The 16982-nt window shown below is 42.0% G+C and overlaps 2 protein-coding genes across 2 annotated transcripts in view; one reads left to right on the forward strand and one right to left on the reverse strand.

Moving 5' to 3' along the window:
• Positions 1 to 1590: 1590 nt before the first annotated feature.
• On the reverse strand, positions 1591 to 10260 carry LOC143283890 (E3 ubiquitin-protein ligase RNF14-like). The gene is made up of 6 exons (XM_076590282.1): positions 10083 to 10260; positions 7409 to 7542; positions 5114 to 5854; positions 4226 to 4448; positions 2977 to 3149; positions 1591 to 1860 (listed from the first exon to the last, which is right to left on the reverse strand). Exons 1-6 carry the CDS (start codon positions 10258 to 10260, stop codon positions 1591 to 1593), a joined length of 1719 nt encoding a protein of 572 aa, XP_076446397.1.
• A 5002-nt stretch (positions 10261 to 15262) lies between these two features.
• The window catches only part of LOC143283892 (uncharacterized), an 85731-nt gene continuing 84011 nt past the window's right edge, over positions 15263 to 16982 (forward strand). The window contains exons 1-2 of the mRNA XM_076590283.1: positions 15263 to 15632; positions 16515 to 16550. Coding sequence (XP_076446398.1) covers positions 15516 to 15632; positions 16515 to 16550 — 153 coding nt within the window. The 5' untranslated portion in view covers positions 15263 to 15515. The remainder of the gene's footprint in view (positions 15633 to 16514; positions 16551 to 16982) is intronic.

Consider the following 16982-nt stretch of genomic DNA (forward strand, 5'->3'; position numbering starts at 1 on the left):
CCTCCATTGTCCTCATAACATCCTCTCCATCGCCCTCATCATAATACCCCCTCCACTGTCCTCATAACATCCTCTCCATCGCCCTCATCATAATACCCCCTCCACTGTCCTCATAACATCCTCTCCATCACCCTCATCATAATACCCCCTCCATTGTCCTCATAACATCCTCTCCATCGCCCTCATCATAATATCACATCCACTGTCCTCATAACATCCTCTCCATCACCCTCATCATAATATCCTCTCCACTGTCCTCATAACATCCTCTCCATCGCCCTCATCATAATACCCCCTCCACTGTCCTCATAACATCCTCTCCATCGCCCTCATCATAATATCACATCCACTGTCCTCATAACATCCTCTCCATCGCCCTCATCATAATATCCTCTCCACTGTCCTCATAACATCCTCTCCATCGCCCTCATCATAATACCCCCTCCATTGTCCTCATAACATCCTCTCCATCGCCCTCATCATAATACCCCCTCCACTGTCCTCATAACATCCTCTCCATCGCCCTCATCATAATACCCTCTCCACTGTCCTCATAACATCCTCTCCATCGCCCTCATCATAATACCCTCTCCACTGTCCTCATAACATCCTCTCCATCACCCTCATCATAATACCCCCTCCACTGTCCTCATAACATCCTCTCCATCGCCCTCATCATAATACCCCTCCACTGTCCTCATAACATCCTCTCCATCACCCTCATCATAATATCCTCTCCACTGTCCTCATAACATCCTCTCCATCACCCTCATCATAATATCCTCTCCACTGTCCTCATAACATCCTCTCCATCGCCCTCATCATAATACCCCCTCCACTGTCCTCATAACATCCTCTCCATCGCCCTCATCATAATACCCCCTCCACTGTCCTCATAACATCCTCTCCATCACCCTCATCATAATATCCTCTCCACTGTCCTCATAACATCCTCTCCATCGCCCTCATCATAATACCCCCTCCACTGTCCTCATAACATCCTCTCAACCATCATCCAACATTCTCTCAACCACCCTCAGACATCCTCTCGAGTGTCCTCATAACATCCTCTCCATCGCCCTCATCATAATACCCCCTCCACTGTCCTCATAACATCCCCTCAATCGCCCTCATCATAATACCCCCTCCACTGTCCTCATAACATCCCCTCAATCGCCCTCAAAACATTCTCTCAACCACCCTCAGACATCCTCTCAAGTGTCCTCATAACATCCTCTCAACCGTCATCAAACATTCTCTCAATCTCCTAAAAAATCCTCTCAATCACCCTTATAACATCCTCTCAATCACCCTTACAACATCCTCTCAACCACCCTCAAAGCATCCTTTCAATCATACTCACAGTGTCCCCTCCATCGCTACCCTGCACCTACATCTTGAAATGCTACCTCTTATTTAACCCAAGACTTTTCCAGCTCCGGAAATGGTACTTCTCATTTTCCCCCACAAGCCCTGGAAAAGGAAGCTCTCACTTTCCCCTCAAGACTTTTCCCACACTTCCATGACTCTGTCATGTACAAACATTTGGTAATGCACACAATCTTAGTAAACAGCTTCTCCATCCACTCCTCAGCCTTCTTCTTCGACCCCATCCCACTCTTCCTCCTCCCAATCCCAGTCCTCTTCACCCATCTCAGCCCAGTCATTCTGGTTGAGCTCGTAATCGGCAAACTCTTCTTCTTCGAAGTTTGGGTCCACTCCGTAAAAGGTCTTGCCGTAGCACTGGCCCCCAGCCTGGAAGAAATGGGCGTAGGGATCCTCCGTCACCAACGGTTTGCCGCAGAGCCAGCAAAACTTGGCACCGCAGGTGCAGGTCACCAGGTTGCAGCCTTCGACTTTCTGCAGTTCAACACAAACACACACATTGCACGATGTTTTGAAAGATGCAGGCAGTGTGTGTGTGTGTGTGTGTGTGTGTGTGTGTGTGTGTGTGTGTGTGTGTGTCAAGGAGGCATAACTGCATTCTTACAAATCCATACATGATACACCCAATCTGCTAGGCAGTCAAGCCATGCGTGCATGCATTCCACATTTGTGTACCTGCCAGAGTGGATTTCTCAGAATTCTGCCAGAGGATAACACTTGTATTGCTATGTTTTTGTTTGTTTGTTTGTTTCTGCACAACAGACCTCAGTTCATCCTCTCTGCCACCTTCCTGACATGTGACAATGTGTACATGATGGCATGTAGTATGTAAATGTCCAACACTAATGAGAACACAGAACAGAAACCAACAAGACAGACAAGGCAGACACATGATGGCATGTAGTATGTAAATGTCCAACACTAATGAGAACACAGAACAGAAACCAACAAGACAGACACATGATGGCATGTAGTATGTAAAGGTCCAACACTAATGAGAACAAAGAACAGAAACCAACAAGACAGACAAGGCAGACACATGATGGCATGTAGTATGTAAAGGTCCAACACTAATGAGAACACACAACAGAAACCAACAAGGCAGACAAGGCAGACACATGATGGCATGTAGTATGTAAAGGTCCAACACTAATGAGAACACACAACAGAAACCGACAAGACAGACAAGGCAGACACATGATGGCATGTAGTATGTAAAGGTCCAACACTAATGAGAACACACAACAGAAACCGACAAGGCAGACACATGATGGCATGTAGTATGTAAAGGTCCAACACTAATGAGAACACACAACAGAAACCAACAAGACAGACAAGGCAGACACATGATGGCATGTAGTATGTAAAGGTCCAACACTAATGAGAACACACAACAGAAACCAACAAGACAGACAAGGCAGACACATGATGGCATGTAGTATGTAAAGGTCCAACACTAATGAGAACACACAACAGAAACCAACAAGACAAGGCAGACAAGCAGGAAGAAAAGGAATAGCTGAAGTTAAACAAGGCACAGAGATCAAATCAAGACACACGTCTCCAGTAGTATTGTGGCGACACACCCACCTGGACCTTAGCTCTGCACTTGGGGCAGGGTCTGGTGTTCTCCTCCATCCACTCCAGAGTGCCAACCTCCTGCAGAGCGTGGTTCAGGGCCCGCTTCCCGTACCTCTTCTCCAGCATCTCCTTCACCTGCTTGTTGCCGTTCTGGTACCTTGCGTGCACCTTGCGAATCTCCTCTGTCCACAGAAAAAGGCATACCATTCATTTCCAGATACCTTAGGCGGATCTTGCAGATTTCGTCTGTTCATAAACAATGTATCATTCACGTTCCAGTTTCAGTTTTTCGAAGGTGTCAAAGAGGCATGCAGACTGATCTATATCATCTGGTGTCTGTATATTATGGATACACATTTATTTCTTTTATGCATGTTTATGTATATGTGTGTATGTGTGTGTGACTGATGTGTTCTTGTAAAGCATTCTGAGAAGTTTGAAAGTGCTATACATGTGAATCTATGATCATTAGTAGTATAAGAATGGTTTTGTCTTCTTGTTTTTTCCCTGCCTCATCATCTGCACCATTTCAGTGCCATTACTCCCATGCCTCTCATTCTGAGTCCCGCATACACAGCTACACCTAGGTTCACCTGTCACAGTCCAAGCTTCAGCAGTCCACAAGGAACCATCAATATTACATCACCAGGAGGCCACACACCAGAGGAGACTCTGCACTGCTGCAGTCACTTTGGTAGCGTTCAGTAGTGCCTGTTCTGATTCACTTTACAACTCAGGACACTGCCTACAAACTACTAAACCCCTTACTGATGACAATTATTGTTTAGTCGTAGAGCCAGACTCAGCAGTCCCCCAGAGTGGAGACATGCATGTGTTTTTGTGTGCTTTGTGTCTCATCGATGTGTCATTGTAAAATGCTTTGTGAGGTTTAAGAAGTTTAAAAGTGCTAAATAAATAAATGTATTGTTAGTAGTGTTAGCAGTAGTAGAAGTAGTCATATTGTTATTAACAAAATCATACTGTTAGTATTATACATATGCTACACCACTCTCCTCCCCTTTCAACCTTCCCCTATCTTTGGGTCTCCATTCACTCCTGGGTGGAGTGAAGAAAATAACAGTAAAGCACCTTTCCTCAAAACACACAGAACCATGCAGATACTGGGCTTCCAACCCTGATCACTGCTGGACACTGGATCAGAAGTCCCCCAAAGCCAAACCCGTTCTGCCACAGCGCCTCCACACACCCAAGTTTACAAACAAGATGCTGTACGTCTCCAAAAACCCCCCAGACTTACCTGGTGTGATGGCACATGGCTGAGTGCCATGATAGTCCCGCGTACACTGCACGCAGAAAGCGTAGTAGCACCTGGGGCATCGCCCCAAGTCATCTGTCCTGATGACGGGGGACTGACACTGCCGCCGAGGACAGTAGACAATGTCGCCCATCGTGTCCAGGGTGGACTGTAGCAACAGCCTCTCGTAGCGCTCATACTGCTCCTTGGACACCAGTGCTTTGACCTGAGGCAACATCACACTAGCTTCAGGAGTTTAAGTAATAGCATCCACCTAAATTTTGTACACCCAATGGTTATAATAATGAACAGAATTTTTTTTTTTAACATACTAAATGCATAAGAGTCATTGTGGCATATACACATAAGTACACAAACGCACACTTGCTGCAACTGGATTCTCTCTCTCTCGCTCTCTAAATCATATATAATGATCATATTACAATTACTGGACACATCTGATAAACCTACATAGTTTCCAAATTACAACATTAATGATTTACAGCATTATTTGATAGCACTTTACCTGTGTATACGCCTACTTGCACAAGCAAGCTCAATTGCATTATAAATTTATAATATAAACTGTGTATCATGTGCACGCATGTATATCATGAGTTTGCAAAATGCATCTGTGTATGTATAAATGACTGATGATACAGAGATAGTTAAGTTTATCAGTAAACAACTTTTCTTTTTTCCATTCAATAAACTTTGGCACTATACATACAAATTTTAGGCTTGCCCAGCAAAACCTCAGAAACACACACACACACACACACACACACACTTGTGCACAAACACACACACAAACTTGTGCACAAATGCACACACACACACACACACACACAGAACAACCCGTTAACAGGTCACACTTCTCACTCTAATCACCTGACTGGGATGAGCTTGAGCGTAACACTCCAAACTGAGGCAGTTCATGGACTTGACCCCGCCTTCCTTGATCTTCAGCGTGAAGTACTCTCGCAAACATGTTTTGCAGAAGGCGTGGTGGCAGCCCTCGAAACGCATGCACAAGTGCCCAAGCTGCTCCGTGATACACACGCTGCACTGCACTGTGGAGCGGCAGAACCTCTCCTCTTCCTTCATCTTGTTGAAGCTCAAAAGCGAGCACAACAGGCGAGCGACGGACACTCGCCGATGTTGTACTGTCCGACAGTCTAGCCCATCCCTGCTCATCGGACACTTTCTGCATGGGTCAGCACAGTAGCAGATGTAGAACTGGGAAGGGTCCAGATCAGCTTCGTCGTCGACAATGCTGGGCTCCCTCATCTGCACTCCTCTTTCCAAGCTGGGAGAATCAATTTCAAATTCAGCGTCTTTGTAATCATACACAATGTCCGGATCATCCTGCCTATGTTTTTCCAGGCCAGGAAAATTCACCTCATCTTTCTTTTCAGCTTCACCTGAGCTCTGCGCGTCGTTTGTGTCTTCCTTCTCTGTGTTCAGACCGGAGCTTTGGAGGTGGGCTTCTTCATCAAACAGTTCCAGAGGTGACTTCACCTTCAGGAAATCCATCATGTCTTGTTCCAGGAACAGGAACCAGTTGTAGAGGATGACAGAACCGCAGTTCTCCGCCCAGAGCTGGTCCAGGTGCTGACACACCGTGGTTAGCTGAAACAAAGGACCACTTATATGGCACATATGTGTTTGTGTGTGTGTGCCTGTGTATGTGTCATTGTAAGTGATAATATTGATATTATGTCTTGGTTTGGTTTATTTATGTACACATCCAATATTTTATGATAAACCTGTCCTTGCACATTATTTCAAGTTAATAAGTAATCAAATGATACAGAATCACTACCCGCAAGATTTCTTGTGAAGCCATGATAAAAACTGTTACCTAGAGACGGAATTTTAAAATAAAAGAGACCATTAACACAAACCCATCAATCTGTCTGCCAAACTATCTGTAAATAGCAATGGTATAGCAACTACAAAAAGTACCTCATTTTTGCTTATAAAAATGAATTAAAAAAAAAAAATACTGTCTGCAAAATTCATATACTCAAAAATGACAAAATTCTCAATTTTTCTTGTTAAAGATTTTTTACATTCTCAACATGAACCTCAAATCCTCCATTTACTCAAAATTTCACTGACAAAAACAAATTACGATTATTCTAGCATACTTGCCATGACCCACTGGTGCAGCCTCCAGCATGGCTCATAGTCCTGTCCTGTGCAAACTACTAACCCACCGGTGCAGCCTCCAGCATGGCTCATATTCCTGTCCTGTGCAAACTACTAACCCACTGGTGCAGCCTCCAGCATGGCTCATAGTCCTGTCCTGTGCAAACTACTAACCCACTGGTGCAGCCTCCAGCATGGCTCATATTCCTGTCCTGTGCAAACTACTAACCCACCGGTGCAGCCTCCAGCATGGCTCATATTCCTGTCCTGTGCAAACTACTAACCCACTGGTGCAGCCTCCAGCATGGCTCATATTCCTGTCCTGTGCAAACTACTAACCCACTGGTGCAGCCTCCAGCATGGCTCATATTCCTGTCCTGTGCAAACTACTAACCCACTGGTGCAGCCTCCAGCATGGTTCATATTCCTGTCCTGTGCAAACTACTAACCCACTGGTGCAGCCTCCAGCATGGCTCATATTCCTGTCCTGTGCAAACTACTAACCCACTGGTGCAGCCTCCAGCATGGCTCATATTCCTGTCCTGTGCAAACTACTAACCCACTGGTGCAGCCTCCAGCATGGCTCATATTCCTGTCCTGTGCAAACTACGAACCCACTCATTTGGAGGAAACATAAGTAGTTGCAGCTAGTGACCTCCCTTTGTATGATACCTCCCTTCTGTATGGCTATGCAGTGCCCTGCCTTACGCATATACATGGATCAGCGAGTGTGTCCTTGTGTGTGTGAGAAAAAACTTTGAAATAATACTTTAATAGTAGGGGCTGGGAATAAAGCCTGGTTTGACTTCACTGCCTATCACAAGCCACCCACTGATTTATTTTTTCCAATGTGTACCATATGCTCAAATATATCCCAGTGCAGCTAACTTTAAGGTGTGAAATGTCACAAAGTGATATGCCTTGAAGCCAGTGCTACTTGTGGAGCTACAAAAATACCTTCATCCTACCGGCTCAGGAAAGAAAATGGCTGCTTGGGAAATTAAAGAAACAAAAGAAAACGAAACTTGTTACCTGGTGTCGGGTCAGCCATGCGCAGGCAAGTGTGTAGAAGGGTGGTTTTTTGGAGGGATAACAAGAGGGGAGGACAATGTTTAACTCAACTGGAGGCAAGAACGTCACTGGAAACAACCTCCCTCCCTTGTCTGCTGAAAAAAATGAGTTGAAACCAAATGGTGAAGCATTATAAAATATCTACGTACATATCGAAGCAGAGTGTCAGACTGTCACCATAATGCAGTGACGCCACTTTTAAAAAGAAAAAAATTATATATTTTTTTTATTTCCTGCAAGTGCATTTGTTTTACTTCCAAAGTGGATTTTTCACAAATATTTGTCTGGGACAACCTTTTTTTTTGTTGCTGTACATGGGCACTTAGTATATTGCCTCATGTATGATATTGCTAGTCAAGTCTGACTATAACCATCAGAACAGCAGAGGAGGCAACTGCTGTCCCAACTATTTCTTGCCCAAGTTACATACCCACTCTCTCAACCAAGAGGGCTTTTGGAGTTGAGATGATCCCAAAAGGCCTAACAGCCCCCGAGGCTACAGCATTTAAGAGCCAGTGCAATCTTGCCTCCCAGTCTGAGTCATGATCCTTCACAAAAGTCTAAGATGTAAATAAATTTCTTATAGCAAATGATTCAAGATATGCCAATCTTGGTTGCTGAAGAGAATTTTTCCAATACATGACAGAAGCAACTCCCACTACATCTGGGGAACAACTTCCCATGTTTGAAAAGAATCCTACCTAAAATAATCATCTGAATAAGCAGAGAACTACCAAGGAAAAAACTGTATGAAATTAACCATACAGTACCCCACAAAACAGAGTATGGCTGCCTACATGGCAGGGTAAAAACGGTCATACACGTAAAAGCCCACTCTTGTACATATGAGTGAGCATTGGGAGTTGCATCCCACGAACGCAGAAGAAGAAGCATACAGAAGCACAGAAAATAAACAGTTTCTCAAAGAAAAATTAAAACAAAATAAGAGTACTCTTTAGGTTAGACATCAAGTGATCAAATTTAAATCTCTTTCCTCATAGAGCATCACCTTCATTATCTAGTAAAGCATCACATTCATGTTATCTACTTTTCCACAGGAAAGACATATATATCCCTTAAGGTGCAATGGTCAAATTTAAGACAAAAAGTCACAATGTAAAGGCTTCTTTAAGAACTATGTTAATTAGAAAAAAAAAATCATAATTATATGAGTATTTTCTGATTCAGAAAGAAAAAGAAATCTTTAGCAGAAGTTGTTCCATAAATTCTCAAGCACCTTAAAACTAAACCAAACCATTGATTTTGACAATACCTTTGAAATCACTCACTGTTCCTTAGTTTAACCCCTAGGCTGCCTATATGACAAGATAACTCGTCATGGCAAGCATGTATGCTTCGCTGCCACAATGACGAGATAACTCATCATCGAAATATTCTGACTTTTCCCTGGGGAATCTTTCTGGATTCTATTCATAGCTAGAAACCCCATCTACGTCATGAGGCAGTCCTTTATTTGAATGTTTTGGTTGGGTTACTGTCCCAGTGTTTGCCTGGCTCATCTCCTCGTTCGTTCAACAAAATGTCGGACTGACGCCGTGCTCAAGACATGCGATCGTAGCAAACTAAATCAACCAAGATTGCTTTCTTTAGCTGATGCTCAGAAAGAACTGAAGCATAAATTCGAAGAAGACATTGATTAACATTTATAGAACGATTTGATGGAAAATAAAGGGAGCAATCAAGAGAGTGGCCAAGATACGACTATCAGTGAGTGATGCCGGCTGTGCAAACCTTAGCAGACGACAGAAAGTGACTGAATTATTAGCAGGTCACAGTGTGACTGTGAGTGATTTTCTTGGCACTCAGCCAATGCGGTCTGATGAGAACTGACCATGTGAGAGGGGTGAAGAGGAGGGGGGGGGTGGAGACTGAGGGGGCGTGGCCTCTCATCCATAATTATCACTTGGAGAAGTCACAATGCATTGTGCATCTATCTCTTTATATATATATATATATATATATATTTTTTTTTATATTATGGTTGTTCTAGTATGATTTTGCATGTGCATATATCCGTTTGTCCAGAAAATATGATATTTTAGTGCAAATTACCTGACTAATGTTTGTAATGAACAAGTTGAAAATGTAACAAAAAACAAAACTGATTTCAAAACAACAGCATGTCAATAAAAATTTATAAAATGGGAAAACATCATGTGTTTTGTGTTCTTTATTCACTTACCTTTCAGAAAATATATACTTTTATGGGCCTTTCTCCAATAACAAAGAGCACAGATTTTTTGAAAATTTATACCCGTTTTTTGTGGAAAAAACCCTGGCAAATAGATTTCACTTAAATCTTATTTTCCTGGCAGCGAAAGGGTTAAAGTTGGCTGAAAAAACAACAACAAAGTATGGATGGACTTAGTAATGAGCTGATGGATGATGATGAGTTGACAGATACCGACAATTAATGGAACATGCACTGCAACGTAAAAGGCTAGTTTTTCTTTTCTTTTCTTGTTTTGACAACCTGTCTTATGGTACTGCCACTGTGCAATATAGGTTTTCCTTCAACCCCCCAAACACATTGAGAATCCGTACACAATAACATACACGGCAAAGGTTAAATAAAGCAAACAAACAAGGAATCAAATGTAAGATTATCACCAACCTCCAGATTCTGCTTCCACAGTTTTGGGGGCACTTATGTGGAAAGAGGAAGGCAACTTTACAGATGCCCGAAATACGCCCTTCAAAGTGCCTTCCTGGTCTGTCCAGAAACACAGCTCTTCTTTGTTCTCATATATGCTTTGCATCACCATGATCTCCTGTTCACAATCATCTTCCATCTTTTCCATCCTCCTCCTGCGATCTGCTTATTTTCTGGATCGAAAAAAAAAAATGTCATGTAAATTATGATCAGGCAAAAATAAATCAATCAGTCAATCAATCAATGAAAAAAAAAAAAAATCAGTCATTACTGAATATTTTATTCAGATAATACCAATGACAAACAGTTTTTAGTTTTAGCACTGTATCTGGTGCAATTTTATCAAATGTCAAGCTTCATTAAAGGTTGTTTCAAAGGTAAAAAAAACAAAAAAAACTAACATTTTCCTTACCATTTGGCATTGATTTATTCTTCATTCAGAACCAGTACATCTGCTAACAACATTGCTGTCCATATCCACCCAAAACATAAAAATCAATACATCCATGTATACATACAACAGGTTTCCAAATGATAACCTTTTTAGCAGTTCTTAATAATTAGAAAAGAAAAAGTAAATGAAGAAACTGAATTTAACAGTAATATAACCAACCATGAATAGTTTAAAAAAAAAAAAAAAAGTTTAGGCAGACTGAAAGCTTTGTCTTTGGGGTTGAAAACCAATGAAAATCAATCATGGCAATTCTCAACCTTACGTTTCAACTAGTCCTTCTGATGATGAACATGCAAGATCCTGCTAGTGCTAGGAAGAAGTCTTTTCAAGCCAGGATCATACAGTTGAGATACATATGTCTGTGAAAGCCTTTAGCAGCTTAATGTGACAAATTTGTGTGTGTGTGTTTTTTGTTTTGTTGTTGTTTTTTTTGTGCCTTTTTTCTTTATTCCCAAATTTTAAAAGTTCAGAAACTTCTACCAGTAAAAATTACTGTGACTGTCTGTATCTTTCATGGAACACTGCCTCTGGCTAAGGTGCTGGTAATACCCAGTGGAAGTGGTGGACATGCTGTCAGTGGAGTCATGTGGTGTCAGTCATCTGGTGTCAATCAATGGCAGTCTTGCTACATAAGCCGACTCACTGTCAACATCGGTGTATTGTGCGTATGAAGTGCCCATGGGCTCCTGCACGTTGCACTATATCTGGGCCAGCAAGCACTGCTGAACTCCAACCAGGTCATCTTGTGGCAGTGACATGGGGGGCTCTCATGCCAAGTACCATGGTGACCTGGTAGATTATCAATAGAGTGACAGCTCTGTATGGACCAATGGCACTTCACTTGCAGTGACCAGGATGAAACAGATGGATTGTGAGACAGGTGAACTAATGGGCATGGATGACTTATGGAAGCAATGCCACTGAATGAACACAACAGATGGGAGGCAGAGGGGGAAAAAAGACCCGTCATTAGTGTCAATAATGATTGTCAGCTACCACAAGTTAAATCCTTAAAATCCGTATCATTTTTAAGTCTTGCATTTCTGCATGTTTCATGCAGTGGTCTTTTATTACATCTGGTAATAAAAATCAGTGCCAACGAGACTGAGTGAGAGATCTGTCACAATGAATATTACTGTTGATTCATTTACTGATTTTGCATCATAAGCGATATGGAATGATCCATCTGTGAAAGAAGTTCTGATGTCTGACCACTATACTGTACATCCAATGCCGAGAGCCTAACTTATTTATTGCCCACAGGAAAGAGAATGGGGATAAATTTACTTTTTAAATGGGGGGTTGGGGGGGGGGGGGGGGGGGGGGGGGTAGGGGGATACATCAGTGAACTGGCATAAATTACACTCACTAGCTGCACCCATACAAATTACAAACATTCATTATCCTTATATCATCGGATTATGTACATAAAATGATCCACAGAAACATTTCCATTATTAACGTTCTAGTCAACTGCCTTTCGATTTGTTCATTACCTCGTCTGGAATTTTTGTGGAAAAAAGGCGGCTTGTGCGCTGAAATATGCTTGTCCAAACTTGTGACCCACTTTGCCGTTTCACTTTTTGGGTTTATGGGAGCGGTTTTTTTTTTTTTTTTTTTTTTTTTTTTTTTTTACAGTATATTACACGCTAGTTAAGCAAGGTTCTCGCGAAACACGCTAGGAAGGTGCGTTTCTTTTTTCCACCTCGCCGCAAGAGTGGTTAGAGTAGCCTTTAGAGCAAGTTTGCCCGAGGTAAGCATAAAATCTACTCCTCACCTTGCATTCGTTTCGTTGCGCTTGTATTCCACGCCGTCATTCACTCTCTCGCCACAAGCACGCAAACGTGATCGCGTTAAAGAATATGGAAAAAAAAAAAAGATATCTATGGCAGTATGCCGTAAAAAAAAGACCCTCAGTAAAAAAAATGTGTGGGGCAAAAATACTGAAATAACATTAGGGTACAGTTGAGACGAGAAGGGGCACCGTTTCGTGGATGGGACATTTTGGGCGCCGTGGGTACATGTTGATTCTAAATCCATCAACTAACACTGTTATGTGAATGAAAGTGGTTTGATGATGAGGTCAGATTTTGAGCGCTTATTACAAAGATCAAAATGCAATATTGCAAGTGATTAAACAGGGTAACACTTACCGAAAACAACAAAATTTCTTGCTTGTCGAACGCTTTCTTCTCAGATTACAGCATCTTTCACGTAACAACAGAGGGGAGACTACTCACATAAACGAGTGAGAGTTCTCTCCCCATATATTTCCTCCTTTGACTTACCGGCCAATTGCTTTTTTTGTTGTTGTTTGTTTTGGGTGTTTGTTTTTTCAGCCCCAAACTACCCACCCTTCGCCCTCCTCCACCCCACACCCCAAAAAGAGTAATAATGATGATAATAAAACCATGTCATCCTTTTCTTTTGTCTCTTTTTTTTCTTCAATTGCAACTCCGTTTTGGAGGGAGAAAACCGGAGCAGAATGATTATGCTACACATCATAGTCTCAAAATACACTGTGTTTTTCACCACACGCACATGTTCTCTCTCTCTCGCGCGCGCGAGAGAGAGAGAGAGGGAAACTTGATGTGAAAGAAAGAGCTAGATTTGAAGGACAGATCGATCGAGTGGTGAACAGAGAGACGCGACTGACAGACAAGACAGAAGGGGAGGGGGGGAGATACAAAGAGTGCCTGGGTGTGACAAGGAGCCGGGGAAAAAACAACAAAAAACAGAAAAAAACATGCAGTAAGAACTAACAGAGACTCAGTATAGTAGTAACAGATGAGATGCGAAATATGAGTGAATGGGACACAGGGGTAATGATCCTGGGAACTTCAGCTGAGGACATTTTCAGGGAGAGAAACATCCAGCCGGTGGGGGTGAAGGCCTGGGAGTGAAAGAAACAGTAAGACTGAACAGATTGATAATAACAACATGTAACGACGACAGCAACAACAATAATTTTCTTTCTTTTTTTCTTTTTTTTTTAAGGTAATAATAAACAACTGAAAATAAGAACACAAACAGAAGGGACAGACATGCAGTGTGTGTGTGTGTGTGTGTGTGTGTCAGTGGTGCCTTGCGTGCGTGTGTACTGATGTGTGTGTGTGTGTGTGATATACTATCTATATATAATATACTGATATATAATATATATATATATATATATATATATATATATATATGTGTATGTATATATACTATAATATATATATATATACATATATATATATATATATATATATATATATATATATATACATACATATATACGTCTCTCTCTCCCTCTGTGTGTGTGTGTGTGTGTGTGTGTGTGTGTGTGTGTGTGTGTGTGTAAGAGAGAGAGAGAGAGAGAGAGAGAGAGAGAGTTTCTGTTCGTGGTGAAGGTCTCTCTCTCTCTCTCTCTCTCTCTCTCTTACACACACACACACACACACACACACACACACACACACATGGAACACTGACACACACTTATAATGATGATGCTAATTATAATGATAACTATGATAATAATGATGATGATAATAATAACGATAATAATAGTAATCATAATAATAATACTCATAAATAGATGTTTTGCAGCATACTTATTGATTTTCATTCATTTATTAGTTTGTTTTGCCCCCGGGGGTTCAAAAAGGGACTGGCGGGAGGCCGGACGGAGAGGGAGCCGTGACAAGCGCCTCACGGCTCGTGGCATTCAGTTGTGCGTGTGTTCGTCTCCCTTCCCCTCCTCTCCCTTTCCCCTCTCCCTTCCCCTCCTCTCCTTTCCCCTCTCTCTTTCCCCTCAGTCTCCTTCTCTCTCCCCCTTTTTGCTCTATTGTTCTCTTGTGTGCTCAGCCCGTTCTGTTCCGAACTGAAGCACGTGAATCTCATGTCGTGATGTGTGATGTGTGTCTGACATGTCCTTCGTCCTTCTCGCGGCTCTGAACTCTTGAGATGAGTTCTGAGTTAACGTCGTTGTGAAGGAAGGGTTTTGCTTTGCCTTTGGTGCCGAGCTTTGGAAGGAGAAGGGTCGCCGTTCCAGCGGCAAGTGAGCTGATGGGTGCCATGCCCTCTTCAGTGGACAGTCGTGGGGTTCGATTCTTTTGTGACCCCCTCAGTTCTGCCTCTGTGTGGGTCTGTGTTCTGTGTTCTCTCCTGGGCCAGTGGTGTGCCCGATTCCTGGTGACAGATTTGTTCCCTGTGATTTAGTCCTGTGAGTTCCCCCTGACTGCCACCCCGACGGGACTCGATTCGCCTTTTCAGTGGTCATCATTCCACTGACTTCATCCCTGTCCGTTCCAGACTCCCTCACTCCCACTCCTTTCCCCGGACCCCCACAGTATTTTCCAACGTCCTCACCCACGGTCCCTCATTCCGTGCCACCCGCTCCGATTCTGCAGGCATGTGACTGAGGCCGGTTCAGGGTTATGGGCAACCCCTTATGGGTTGTGACAGCGCTCTTGAATCAATAAATTATATACTTAAGGTTTGAGCCTAGCGCCAAGCCCAACTTAATGTGACATAAGAAGTCAGGACGAACAAAAACTATTGAGGCAATAATTTTCAAACCCTTTTTCATCTTGAAGCCGTGCAAAATGTGCGTTGAAAGTACGGTTGTAGTTTTTGCAAAATCTGCCTCGATTTCAGAAACCGGAAGTTGTAATATAGTTTACATTGGAGATGCGGTGAAACATGTCAAAAAGACACGATTTTGTTTCAAGGAAAATGAGTTTGTTAGAAATAAACGGGGGGTATTATTTGAAATGAACATGACAATGAACATAGGTAGAAATACTGTGCAACGTAGTATTGTGATACTGTCAAGGAAAACAGGTGTTTGTAAATTATTTGTAATAATTTGAAAGGAACACGCGCGCACATATATGCATTCGAGTTAGGAATTTTGTCTTGTGGTCTTACAAGATAGAGTGCCAGTCAGTTTCACCATGAATCGGTACCAGCGGATACGACAGATTGGAGAAGGTGCTTTTGGCAAAGCCATCCTTGTCCGAAATAAAAAGTCAAACCAACAATGTGTGATTAAGGAAATAAATATAATGAAGGTGAGTTTATTGCATGGACGGTGTGTGTGTGTGTGTGTGTGTGTGTGTGTGTGTGAATTGATATATAATTTCAGCTGGATTATGGTGTTTATTTCCGTCTGGATGACTTTGTGCATTGTCTTTTCATTGTTTCGGTTGCATATGTGTATGTGTAGATAGATTCTTTTTCTTCTTTTTTTTCAGTTTTTTGTTGAGCATAGAGTGAAAAGTGTGTGCGAACCCTCCACCCATGCACCTCCACACATACACTCACACGCACACACACACACACACACACACATACATACATACACACCACTACCACTACCACCACCACCTCAGCCACCACCACCACCACAAGAAACAGAAGTAGGGAATAAGAATATGAAAAGAATTGAAATAGATCCCACACTTAAAAAAACAAAAACAAAACAAACCAAGAAATCCCTTTTATCCAACTCTGGAACAGGCCATGACAGCAAAGAAACAAAAGAACCTCATTAAACACCTAAGAATGTTAAGGTATAGGATAAAGTGTTGACATAATTATGGATGATTTTCATTGTATTTAATCGACATGAAAATGGCACATATCAAAAAGAAAAAAAGGAAATAAAAAGGTCAATAGTCATTATGAAAATGATCACATCATTCAGGGATGATTTCAGTGACTAACTGTAATTCATTTCCTTTAGGTGTGTGTGTGTGTGTGTGTGTGTGATTATGTGTGCGCAGATATGTGAATTATGCATCCATCAATTCATGTACCAGTCTTTTTTTCTCATTTTTTGTTGTTGTCATTTTTCTGTCCCATTTCTTTGTGCAGTACAGTAGCATTGACATACATGTACGACTGCATCATGTCTAACTAAAAAATGAAAAGCAATCTGTACGTTGTTGCAGATGGCACCCAGAGAAAGAGAGGAATCAAAAAAAGAGGTAAAGTGCTACTTTTTGAGTATTTTGTTCAACAGAATAAGATCTTTACAAAAGAAAGCAATGTATACATGTGTAGACTTTCTGACAGATGATGTAACAAACTCCAGGGTCAGCTAGTGTTGTCTTCTTTCTGACATTGGATGTGATTGATCCTGTCCACTCAAGCAAAGTTCTGTCTGATTCCTCCAGTGACGGTTTCATTGTACATGTCAAAAGTTGAAAGCTTTGTAAAACCCACCTCTGCCATCACTTCTATTTGTTCTTCTCCTTTTGCGTTTGTGGGCTGTGAATTCCATGTTCACTTATACATAACTCATAAGCCATTGGGGTTTTATGTCTATGGCTGAAGGCAGTCATCACAGTTACAATTCAGTGCCTGAATCCCCCATGTGTATGCATACACACGCAGAAAATAAAGTAAGCATTTTACAG

Source organism: Babylonia areolata, chromosome 7 (genome assembly GCF_041734735.1).
Source record: "Babylonia areolata isolate BAREFJ2019XMU chromosome 7, ASM4173473v1, whole genome shotgun sequence".
Taxonomy (NCBI): Eukaryota; Metazoa; Mollusca; class Gastropoda; order Neogastropoda; family Buccinidae; genus Babylonia; species Babylonia areolata.

Bases quoted from the DNA above. Each gene is read 5' to 3' on its own strand.
- LOC143283890 (XM_076590282.1), bottom strand. From the start codon at position 10,260: ATGGAAGATGATTGTGAACAGGAGATCATGGTGATGCAAAGCATATAT. The intron at 7,543-10,082 runs GTTGGTGATAAT...CATTTTTTTCAG, and splicing joins TGTGGAAGCAGAATCTGGAG to CAGACAAGGGAGGGAGGTTG. The intron at 5,855-7,408 runs GTAACAAGTTTC...CCTTTGTTTCAG, and splicing joins CATGGCTGACCCGACACCAG to CTAACCACGGTGTGTCAGCA.